This window comes from Triplophysa dalaica, chromosome 16 (genome assembly GCF_015846415.1).
Source record: "Triplophysa dalaica isolate WHDGS20190420 chromosome 16, ASM1584641v1, whole genome shotgun sequence".
NCBI classification, from domain to species: domain Eukaryota; kingdom Metazoa; phylum Chordata; class Actinopteri; order Cypriniformes; family Nemacheilidae; genus Triplophysa; species Triplophysa dalaica.
In genome coordinates, this window is record NC_079557.1 from 17,720,125 (window position 1) to 17,733,285 (window position 13,161).

At 41.0% G+C, this 13,161-nt stretch overlaps 1 protein-coding gene across 8 annotated transcripts in view; it reads left to right on the top strand.

Annotated features, from left to right (window-relative positions):
* limch1b (LIM and calponin homology domains 1b) overlaps positions 1-13,161 on the top strand; it is a 166,530-nt gene that overhangs the window by 18,582 nt on the left and 134,787 nt on the right. For all 8 annotated transcript variants that reach the window (XR_008909262.1, XR_008909261.1, XR_008909263.1 and 5 more), the window contains exon 3: positions 10,804-10,873. Coding sequence is in view for 5 of the 8 variants with exons in the window: in XM_056769816.1 (XP_056625794.1) it covers positions 10,804-10,873 (70 nt within the window). In the remaining 3 variants the exon portion in view is untranslated. The remainder of the gene's footprint in view (positions 1-10,803; positions 10,874-13,161) is intronic.

Here is a 13,161-nt window from a genome sequence, read left to right on the forward strand (position 1 = left end):
TCAGTTGGTCTCGATCCCTCGAGGAACAACTTTGAAGCTAATCCTGCTTGTGCTGTCCCAGGTTGAAAAATCACTCGGGCTTGAAGTGATTCGCGCAAACAAGCAGGTTTTTACTCATGGTTTCTGAGGGATTTCCACTAAAAATAAAATAAATCCACTGCTGTCTCTTAGGTTTTGACTCTGTGCAGCTACTACATTGCATGTTGTCCACAAACTTTAGCCATGGCGTCACGTACACCCTATCGCTTGTGAAAACAACAATGGCGGAGCGCGGTTGGCGGAACTGTGTAGATTAAGTGGCGGTAACATTATGATAAAATCCGCTTTTGACATTACAACCGGAGCGAAATCTGAACGGCTCGATTTCTCACATGCTTGCAGGGAAAGGCCCATCAAAACAAATTTACTGTGTTCTTATTTTTCACGTTTTCTGGGTTGCTAGATGCACCCGGGCCCAATTATAGCACTTAAACACAGAAAATGTTGGGTTTTCATATGATGTCTCCTTTGAGGGGACCAGCACATACACGCGGGTTCTGCTGGGCCCCCAGTAAAACAAGGGCCCTTAGAATTCTCAACTCAACTCAACTTTATTTATATAGCGCTTTTTACAATTTTCATTGTTACAAAGCAGCTGTACATGAGACACATTGAATACAAGTATGAATTCGAAAGCAGCCCCCCCGGCCAGGCAGATAGTGCAAAACAATATGCAAACGGTGGTGAGGAACCCAAAACTCCCATCGAGAAAAAAACCCTCAGGGGAACCCAGGCCCAACCAGGGGATTCCAGTTCCCCTCTGGCAAAAGCTGCTGCCTCTGCACAAGCTCAACAGTGCTTGCACAACAAGGCTTAATAAAATATAAAAATTAAGGATTTCAGATTATCATTAACAATCTAATAGCATTTGAAATGTTGTTGGAAAAACAAAGTTGTCGCGTCCTTTATCCAGCTCTATCCTCTTAGCTCTTTTCAGGTCACCGCTTCCCATTCTCAGCTCTGCCATCAGGTCTGGGCATGAACTGCATCCTGCGGTAACCTTGGAACAAAGAGACAAGACTGGCTGAGAGTAGAGTACTGTTCTGCACTCTTTGATGCAACAAGTACATCATTTGTTGTTGGATGTGTTCCTGGTTCCGGTTGATCTAAATAATCCAGCCTAAATCCTCTGAGGATTAATATTATGGAAGTATAGTGTATGCAAGATTAAAAAGATGAGTCTTTAGTCTAGATTTAAACTGACAGAGTGTGTCTGCCTCCCGGACCGTGCAGGGAAGAGTATTCCAAAGTGTAGGCGCTAGATAAGAAAAGGATATACCACCTGCACTCGATTTTGAAATTCTAGGTATTACCAACTGACAGGACGCCTGAGAGCGTAATGTACGTGGAGGTCTGTAAGACAATAGAAGTTCATTCAAATATTGCGGCACTAGACCATGTAGGGCTTTATAGGTAATAAGCATGATCTTAAAGTTAATGCAATGCTTTATAGGTAACCAGTGCAAGGTTGACAGAACCGGGGTTATATGCTCATACTTTTTTGTACGTGTAAGAACTCGAGCTGCCGCATTTTGAACCAGTTGCAGTTTTTGTAATAGGCCTGTAGGGCAACCACCTAGAAGTGCATTACAGTAATCTAGTCTTGATGTCATGAATGCATGAATTAATTTCTCTGCATCTGACAGTGACAGCATATGACGTAATTTAGATATATTCTTAAAATGGAAAAATGCAATTTTACAGGTGTTGGCGACATGGCTTTCAAATGACAGAGTACTATCGAATACAACACCAAGATTCTTAGCTGATGACGAGGATTTTATGGCGCATCCGTCAATCATTAAGCAGTATTCTTGGTTGTTACGCATAGCAGTTTTCGGTCCAGTAAGTAGCACTTCTGTTTTGTCCGAGTTTAGTAGTAAAAAATTGTTACTCATCCACATTTTTAAGTCAGCTATGCAATCCTTTATTCGATGAAACTGCTGAGTTTCATTAGGCTTCGAGGAAATATAAAGTTGAGTATCATCAGCATAACAGTGAAAGCTAATTCCGTGTCGCTTTATTATATCTCCTAGAGGTAGCATGTGTAAAGCGAAGAGCAGAGGCCCCAAGACTGAGCCCTGTGGTACACCGTACTGGACTTGTGATTTGCGGGACACCTCATTGTTTATTGCTACAAATTGAAAACGGTCGGATAAATAAGGCTTAAACCATTTCAATGCTATTCCGTTAATGCCGACGTAATTTTCGAGTCTATGTAGAAGTATGCTATGGTCAATGGCAGGGCTCCTCAAATCTTACCCTGGAGGGCCGGAGCACTGCATAGTTTTGCTCCAGCCCTGATCAAACACACCTGAGCAAGCTAATCAAGCTGTTCAGTATCGCTAGAAAATCACAGGTGTGCAAGTTTGATCAGGGTTGGATCTAAACTCTGCAGTGCTCCGGCCCTCCAGGGTAAGATTTGAATAGCCCTGGTCAATGGTGTCAAATGCAGCACTGAGGTCTAGCAGCACCAATAATGAAATACAGCCACGGTCAGACGCTAAAAGCAGATCATTTGTAACTCTGATCAAAGCAGTCTCTGTACTGTGAAATGCTCGAAATCCAGACTGGAATTCATCATTGATGTCATTCCTTTGGAGGAAGGAGCATAATTGAGTTGAAACTACTTTTTCCAGAACTTTAGATATAAAAGGTATATTCGATATAGGCCTGTAATTACCTAGTTCTTTAGGGTCGAGTTTTTTTTTTTAAAAGAGGCCTTATAACAGCCACCTTAAATGCTTTAGGCACATGTCCTAATGTCAGAGATGAGTTAATAATACTGAGAAGAGAATCTATAATTTCTGGGAGCATTTCTTTCAGTAGTTTTGTAGGTATAGGGTCTAGCATGCATGTTGTTGATTTAGATTATCTTATGATTTTAGACAGTTCATCGTGATCTACTGTAGAAAATAATTGCAATTTCTCCTTAGGGGTGCTGTAGTTAGTTTGTTCAGCGGATTTCACTACAGGTTGCATTGTTATAATTTTTTCTCTTATATCTTGGATTTTACTCGTGAAGTAGTTCATAAATTCATCACTGTTATGCTGATAATCAGAATCTGACGTCGATGATGACTTATTTTTTGTTCATTTAGCCACGGTGTTAAATAAAAACCCAGGGTTGTGATGGTTTTCCTCTATTAGTGTTGAAAAGTAGGCGGATCTAGACGTTTCTATTGCATTCCTGTAATTTCGAGTACTATCCTTCCATGCTATACGAAATACCTCTAGATTAGTTTTCTTAAAGTTGCGATCCATTTTCCGGGACGCTTTTTTTAGAGTCCGAGTGTGTTCATTACACCACGGTGTTGGGCTGCTATTTTTAATTTTCTTTAAACGCAGAGGAGCAACTGTGTCTAATATTTCTGAGAAAGTAGTGTTAAAATTTTCAATAGTAGTGTCAAAATCGTCAACGTTTTTACTCATGCTAGATATTTTATACAATTCAGGCAGATTATCGAGAAACGCATCTTTGGTAGTTGAAGTAATCGTTCTACCATATTTGTAACAAGGAGTTTGATTTGCAGCCGTAGGCCATTGAAGCAAACATAATATCAGATAATGATCCGAAATATCTTCACTCTGCTGAACGATTTTAACATCATCCACATTTATACCATAAGAAAGTATTAAATCTAAAGTATGATTACGAAGGTGAGTGGGTCCTGACACATGTTGACTAACGCCCATGGAGTTAAGAGTGTCTTTGGAAGCCAGTCCCAAGGCATCTGTATCATTGTCTACATGGATATTAAAGTCAACGACAACAAGGACTCTATCTGCGGCCAGTACTAGTCCTGATAAGAACCACCAAAATCTTTAATAAAATCTGTGTGGTGCCCTGGAGGCCTATATTCAATAGCTAGAATAAATTTTAAAAATGTTTTGTCCTTAGTATTAGGTGTCGATACGTGAAGTACCATGACTTCAAAAGAATTGTATTTAAAATTAGACTTCTGAGAGGTGATAGAATAATTATTGTAAAGTGCAGCGACACCTCCCCCTCTACCTTTTAGACGAGGCTCGTGTTTATAGTAATAATCTTGGGGAACGGATTCATTTAGAGTAATATAATCATCTGGCTTTAGCCATGTTTCTGTCAAGCAAAGCATGTCTATTTTATGATCGGTTATCAAATCGTTAACACAAAGTGCTTTATTTGAGAGAGATCTAATATTAAGCAACCCGAGTCGTAACAGTTGATTATCTGTATTTTGTTCATGTTTGATTTGTTTAACGTTTATTAAATTACTTTCAAGAGGTTTACGCAATATATTATGTTTGCTAATCCGGGGGACAGACACAGTCTCTATTTTATGTTGTTTGTAAAAAGGGATTATTACATGTTGTATATTTTGTGTATTCTGTAACGCGAGACGGCAAGCAGACAGTTGGTTAAGCCATTCTTTCTCCTTCCTAACCTGGGCCCTAGGTAGTCAGACTTTAGCATTATTAAGACTGTGTGCCAAATTTCTAGAGAGGAGGGAAACCCCATCCCAGGAGGGATGGAGACCATCTCGTTTCAACAGGTCAGGTCTGCCCTCAAAACTCTTCCAGTTATTTATAAAATCTATATTATTCTGCAGGCACCACTCAGTCAACCAGCCATTTAGTGATGATAATCTGCTATAAATCTCATCACCACGGTAAGCAGTAAGGGGGCCAGAGAATATTACAGTGTCTGACATCGTTTTTGCGATGAATTGTCCTCATCCTTTCCCCCGTTAGGCTCCCCTGGCTGTATCTATCTTCTATTAATGTGATCAAACTAAATACTCTTCAAAGATACGACATATGCAATTCTACTATAGGTACTCAAGATGAATATGAGATTTCCATAAACCATGTGTGTTAGGGCCGCTTTAATATGGTTTGATCTATATTTAATTTATATTGTGAAGACTATGAAGTGTTATTTTACACTAGACTCCTTTATTCAGTTTCTGTACCTGATAACCACAATTAGAACAACCTGAAACACCTGAAAACACTTGCTTTATTTCATTTATTTGTGCTTTTGCTCATAATTTAATATATTTTTTATTGTATTACTTACTGATTGACTGTATTTGACTATATGAACTTTCTGTGAGTTAGGCTTAAAGTTTTCGTATTATAATTATTAAGGTAACATAGGTCGAAACCAAACTAATAACTAGAGAGTATTTATTTATAACTGTTTTGTGGCAGGGCAGATAACAATTTTGGCAGGGCCAGTAAAAACGTAGAAATTAATGAATGCATAATAGTCGTGTAACCGGGAGCCAGAGTGCCTGACATCAAGTCAAATTTAAATGTGAGGGCTAAGGCTAATCGTAAATTCAGTAAGATTGTTATTCACGTCGGCACAGATGATGTTAGACTCCGTCAGCGGGGTCACTATTATTAAGATAATAATAAAGAGGTGTGTTAGCTCGCAAGCACGATGTCAGACACTGTAATATTCTGTGGCCCCCTCACTGCTTACCGTGATGATGAGATTTATAGCAGATAATCATCACTAAATGGCTGGTTGTCTGAGTGGTGCCTGCAGAATAATATAGATTTTATAAATAACTGGAAGAGTTTTGGGGGCAGACCTGACCTGTTAAAACAAGATGGTCTATATCCCTCCTGCGATGGGGTTTCCCTCCTCTCTATAAATTTGGAACACAGTCTTAATAATGCTAAAGGCTGACTACCTGGGGCCCAGGTCAGCAACGAGACGGAATGGCTTAACCAACTGTCTGCTTGCCGTCTCACGTTACAGAATACACAAAATATGTAATAATACAACATGTAATAATCTCTTCTCACAAACAACATAAAATAGAGACTGTGTCTGTCCCCCGGATTAGCAAACATAAAATAATGCGTAAACCTCTTTAAAGTAATTTAATAAACGTTAAACAAATCAAACATGACAAAATACAGATAATCAACTGTTATGACTCGGACATCTTAATAATTGATCTCTCTCAAATAAACCACATTTTGTTAACGATATGATAACCGATCATAAAATAGACATGCCCTGTTTGACAGAAATATGGCTAAAGCCAGATGATTATATTACTCTAAATCAGTGGTCACCAACCCTGCTCCTGGAGATCGACCGTCCTGCAGACTGTAGCTCCAACTCTGCTTCAGCACACCTGTCTGTTATTATCAAGCAAACCTGAACACCTTGATTATATAGTTCAGGTGTGTTTGATTGGGGTTAGATATGAAATCTTCATCACGGTCTATCTCAAGGAGCAGGGTTGGTGACCACTGCTCTAAATGAATCCGTTCCCCTAGATTATTACTATGAACACGAGCCTCGTCTAAAAGGTAGAGGGGGAGGTGTCGCTGCACTTCACAATAATTATTTTAGCATCTCTCAGAAGTCTAATTTTAAATACAATTCTTTTGAAGTCATGGTACTTCACTTATCAACACCTAATACTAAGGACCAAACATTTTTTAAATTTATTCTAGCTATTGAATATAGGCACCCAGGGCACCACACAGATTTTATCAAAGAATTTGGTGAGTTCTTATCAGAACTAGTACTGGCCGCAGATAAAGTCCTTGTCGTTTGTGACTTTAACATCCATGTAGATAATGATACAGACACCTTGTGAATGGCTTTCAAAGACACTCTTAACTCCATGGGCGTTATTCAACATGTGTCAGTACCCACTCACATTCGTAATTATACTTTAGATTTAATACTATTTTACGGTATAAATGTGGACGATGTTAAAATCCTTCAGCAGTGTGAAGACATTTCGGATCTTTATCTGATATTATGTTTGCTTCATTGGCCTACGGCTGCAAATCAAACTCCTTGTTTCAAATATGGTAGAACGATTACTTCCAAAGATGCGTTTCTCCATAATCTGCCTGAATTGTCTCAATTCTCTAGCATGAGTAAAAACGTTGAAGATCTTGACATTACTATTGAAAATTTTATCTCCACCTTCTCGGAAACATTAGACGCAGTTGCTCCTCTGCGTTTAAAGAAGATTAAAAATGGCAGCCCAACACCGTGGTATAATGAACTCACTCAGGCTATAACGAAAGCGACCCGGAAAATGGAGCAGAAGTTTAAGAAAACTAATTTAGTGGTATTTCGTATAGCATGGAAGGATAGTACTTGAAAATACAGGAATGACATAAAAACGTCTAGATCCGCCTACTTTTCATCACTAATAAGAAAACCATCACAACCCTTGGTATTTATTTAACACAGTGGCTAAATTAACAAAAAATAAGAAGTCAGCGACATCAGATTCTAAATATCAGCATAACAGTGATGAATTTTGGACTACTTCACTAGTAAAATCCAAGATATTAGAGAAAAAATTATAACAATGCAACCAGAAGTGAAACCCGCTGAACAAACTAACTACAGCACCCCTAAGGAGAAATTGCAATTATTTTCTACAGTAGTTCACGATGAACTTTCTAAAATCATTAGATCATCTAAATCAACGAGATGCATGCTAGATCCTATACCTACAAAACTACTGAAAGAAATGCTCCCAGAACTTATAGATCCTCTTCCTATTATTATTAACTCATCTCTGACATCTCTGACTCAGTCGGAAAAGGGTGGCTTGCTCACTTCAGGTAGGTGGAGAGTTCCTGCCTGAAGTGGAGGAGTTCAAGTATCTGGGGGTCTTGTTCACGAGTGAGGGAAGGATGGAACGGGAGATTGACAGACGGATCGGTGCAGCTTCTGCAGTAATGCGGTCGCTGTACCGGTCTGTCGTGGTGAAGAAGGAGCTGAGCCGCAAGGCGAAGCTCTCGATTTACCGGTCAATCTACGTTCCCACTCTCACCTATGGTCATGAGCTGTGGGTCAAGATCCCGGATACAGGCGGCCGAAATGAGCTTTCTCCGCAGGGTGGCTGGGCGATCCTTAGAGATAGGGTGAGAAGCTCGGTCACTCGGGAGGAGCTCAGAGTAGATCCGCTGCTCCTCCACATCGAGAGGGGCCAGCTGAGGTGGCTCGGGCATCTTTTCCGGATGCCCCCTGGACGCCTTCCCGGGAAGGTGCTCCGGGCATGTCCCACCGGGAGGAGACCCCGGGGAAGACCTAGGACACGCTGAGGGACTATGTCTCCCGGCTGGCCTGGGAACGCGTCGGTGTCCCCCCGGAAGAGCTGGAGGAAGTGTCTAGGGAGAGGGAAGTCTGGGCATCCCTGCTTAGACTGCTGCCCACGCGACCCGGCCCTGGATAAGCGGTAGAAAATGGATGGATGGATCTCTGACATTCGGACATGTGCCTAAATCATTTGAGGTGGTTGTTATAAGGCCCCTTGTGAAAAAACCCAAACTCGAACTCTAGAGAACTAGGGAATTACAGACCTATATCGAATTTACCTTTTATATCTAAAGTTCTTAAAAAAGTAGTTTCAACTCAATTATGCTCCTTCCTCCAAAGGAATGACATTAATGAAGAATTCCAGTCTGGATTTCGAGCCTGTCACAGTACAGAGACTGCTTTGATCAGAGTTACAAATGATCTGCTTTTTGCGTCTGACCGTGGCTGTATTTCGTTATTGGTGCTGCTAGACCTTAGTGCTGCATTTGACACCATTGACCACAGCATACTCCTACATAGACTCGAAAATTACGTCGGCATTAACGGAATAGCATTGAAATGGTTTAAGTCTTATTTGTCTGACTGTTTTCAATTTGTAGCAATAAATAATGAGGTGTCCCGCAAATCACAAGTCCAGTACGGTGTACCACAGGGCTCAGTCGTAGGGCCTCTGCTCTTCGCATTATACATGCTACCTCTAGGAGATATAATAAAGCGACACAGAATTAGCTTTCACTGTAATGCTGATTATACTCAACTTTATATTTCCTCGAAGCCTCATGAAACTCAGCAGTTCGATTGAATAAAGGAATACATAGTCGATTTAAAAAACTGGATGAGTAACAATTTTTTACTACTGAACTCGAACAAAACAGAAGTGTTACTTACTGGACCGAAAACCGCCATACGTAACAACCAAGAATACAGCTTAACTATTGCGGGTGCTCCATAAAATCCAGGAGCATCGTCTTCAGCTAAGAATCTTGATGTTGTATTTGATAGTACTCTGTCATTTGAGAGCCACGTCGCCAACACCTGTAAAATTGGATTTATCCATTTTAAGAATATATCTAAACTACGTCATATGCTGTCACTGTCAGATGCAGAGAAATTAATTCATGCAGTCATGACATCAAGACTAGATTACTGTTATGCACTTTTAGGTGGTTGCCCTGCAGGCCTATTACAAAAACTCCAACTGGTTCAATATGCGGCAGCTCGAGTTCCTACACGTACAAAAAAGTATGAGCATAAAACCCGGTTCTGTCAACCTTGCACTGGTTACCTATAAAGAACCGCATTAACTTTAAGATCTTGCTTATTACCTATAAAGCCCTACATGGTCTAGCGCCACAGTATTTGAGTGAACTTCTATTGTATTACAGTCCTCCACGTGCATTACGCTCTCAGGCTACCTGTCAGTTGGTAATACCTAGAATTTCAAAATCAAGTGCAGGTGGTAGAACCTTTTCTTATCTAGCGCCTAAACTTTGGAATATTCTTCCCTGCACTGTCCGGGAGGCAGACACACTCTGTTAGTTTAAATCTAGACTAAAGACGCATCTTTTTAATTTTACATACACTGCACTTCCATAATATTAATCCTCAGAGGATTTAGGCTGCATTATTTAGATCAACAGGAACCAGGAACACATCTAACAACAAATGATGTACTTGTTGCATCAAAGAGTGCAGAACAGTACTCTAATCTCAGCCAGTCTTGTCTCTTTGTTCCAAGGTTAACCCAGGATGCAGTTCATGCCCAGACCTGATGGCAGAGCTGAGAATGGGAAGTGGTGACCTGACAAGAGCTGAGATGATAGAGCTGGATAAAGGACGTGGCGACTTGACACCATTTCACTACAAAATTTCAAATGCTATTAGATTGTTAATGATAATCTTAAATCTATTATTGACCTTATTAGGAAATTTATTTATTTTTAATTTAGCCTTGTTGTGCAAGCACTGTTGAGCTTGTGCATAGGCAGCAGCTTTTGCCAGAGGGGAACTGGAATCCCCTGGTTGGGCCTGGGTTCTCCTGAGTTTTTTTTTCTCGATTGGAGTTTTGGGTTACTCGCCAACGTTTGCATACTATTTTGCACTATTTGCCTGGCCGGGGGGCTGCTTTAGAATTCAGAAGTTTTACATAATTAATATTGCATATAGGAATTTATAGTCTGTTTAATATTTGACCTGTGGTTCTCTCTCCTTTATCTCAAATGTGTGCTTTATCTGTGCATGTGTGCGAGTGTGTTTGTGTTTTCACCTTTTGCTTGTTTTTACAGGTATATGACCTTAGTTGTTTTACTTATAGTCAATGTGTCTCATGTACACCTGCTTCTTAACAATGAAAATTGTAAAAAGCGCTACGTAAATAAAGTTGAGTTGAGTTGAGTGTAACCGTGATTATTACTCTATAATTACACCAACAAAATCTATAATCGTTGCACCCTATAGTCTCCATAGCTTTTGGTTATCTCAGTGGTCAATAAACATTACCCAACCTTTTTCCTTTTGAACTGGCTTAGAGTAAAACTCAACAACACCCAATAACCCACTAACATGACCCAACTGAATCAAACCAGCCATTGGGTAGATAAAGCTACCCAAAGTTTTTAGTCTGTAGGTTTTGGCTCTGATTCACACTGCCACTGTAGACTCTCTGATATATCTCTCTTTCACAGACTATTGAGCTCCATCAGACCGGGTCTTGTGAAGAAAATAAACAGGCTGCCCACTCCTGTGGCTGCTCTGGTAAGAACTTTTCTACATCAAACCATTATGTCACATGCCCACCTTACATGTCAAGGCATATGTGATTTTGTTTCTCTCTTCTTTGGGGTTTCAAGCTGGATACCCTAATACAGGGGTTCTCAACCTTTTGCAACTCATGGCACACAAAGGACTGTTTAAAAACATTCAGAGGACCACCTTTCCAAATATGATAGTATGAACACAGAATATTCAAAAAGTACAATGTTATACTCTGCTGTTAATCTGTTATGCCACAGTAGCAGACTTGGTCAACTCTGCTATATAGATGAAAACTATCCTTGTATAATCATAGAAAAGACTATGCAGGTTAACTCCGTTACCATTTATTCCTGTAGCAATAATAGGGGAGGTGACAGACCAATGACCTTGTCAGACATAGGGGAATACCTATCCCAGATATCCAAAATATAGTTATTCCTCTCTTATACCAACAAAACAGACACTACATTGTTTTACAATTATCAAATCAAATACAAAATATTGTATAAAAATACAACCCCACTTCAAGGCTAATCTACATGTAACAGGTCAGACACACAATAGGGGAACATTCTATTAATTAGCAGAAATTTTCATTCACAAGTCAAGGTAAAAACTGTAAAAATGTATCAAATACAATTGTTGTTAAGAGCATTATGAACTGTTAAAACATATGAAACTGTTTAATATATTACATATTCAACAAACGTAATGCATTTCATATATGTTATATGTATTATGTTCGTTTTTTGCAATTCAACGGGAGACAAACTGGACACATTATACCTCTTCCCACACATCCAAAGTAGTTGAAGTCTAACTGATGTGTCACAGATCAACAACACAGCTTTCAACAACAACCACTTTAGGACCATTAATAAATCCCAACGCATAAACATATTCACATGAACTGGTTTTGGAGTAGCTCACATTGCTACAAACCTTGAAACAAACCTTGCTACAAAATGCATATTCCACATAGCCTCGATGAGACACTTGGGCCTGCTTCTTGGACATAATAAGATCAAGTCTTGGTGAAATGGGTGAGAGACTGACACACAGAGTAGCTTCCAGTAGCTTTCAGTTTGTTCCTTGCTTTTGATTCTGTGATAATCACAGTGAAGAACCCTGACTCACATAAGTATGTGGTGGTGAAAGGCAATAGAAATTTGATTCCCCGCTTTGACAGAGAGGGATATTCACTCCTAGCCAGTAGCGAAAATGAAGCAAGGTCAACTTGTGTGTGTTGAAGTTTTAGGCTACTGTCAGCTGATAGTTCCATTAGTTAATTTTCCAACACAGTGGACAGAGCCATGTCTTCTTAAGCAGGATCCACAGAGAATGGGTCGAGGGTTCTCTGGGAAGTAGTCTACAAACTTTTGAGACAACTGAATCAAATACTGGGCTATAACACTTGATGAGTTTACATGAGCGTTGTGAGGATGGCTTGACGAGAGCCGTGAGGCGGGGCCAGTGGCGTAATTTATAGTTGGAATCAGCTGTGCGCATAGGTCCCACATATCTCACGGAGGAAATCGGGAGCATAAGAAGACGAGCGACGGGACTGCTGACGAGAGAGGACTGGGCCCGGACATGTGTTTAGTTTGTATTTATGTTCTTATGGCCGGCAGTCGACCGTGAGGTGGCTGCCGGCATTTTAATTCCGTGTTTTGTTTGTTTATTTTATTAAAACTTTATTTGAATGTTCGCCGGGGCCCGCCTCCTTCCTTCCTTTTATTGAACCTTATTACGGAACCCGGGAGGAAGGAGAGACATGCTGTTGAAGAGCCCTTGCCGCCGAGCGGCCTCTCGCTGCTGGGGAGTTCGGGCAGCGCGGACGAGGGACGTCCACCAGCGGTTGCCTGAGGCAGTGGTTTCGGATTGAGGATTCGGCTGGGACGGAGAGCTCGCTTCCGTGCTCCTTGGCAGAGGTGGGGTGGCGGCCGTCCAGAGGGAGTGGAGGTGTCGGCGCCGTTGGCCGTGAGTCAGAATTCTGCTGCCAACAGCCATAAAGGTGAGGAGCAGGAAACGGCGGCTGACTCACTGCCACCGCCCTCACACGGAGGAGCCATCTCCAACCGCCAGGAGGTGGAAGAGGATTGGGCCGTCCACCGGACGTCCAGCACCTTCGCATAGCACCACGAGGAAGAGTCTCTCAGCTGGGCTGAGGTCCGACCGACAGTATGTCGGGGAACCGGACCTAATTTTTTTTCCTCTCCCCGTCTCTCGTCCCTGTCGCTCCTGGTGCTCCCGTCTCCGTTCTCTCGTCTCGTCTGTGCATACCCCCA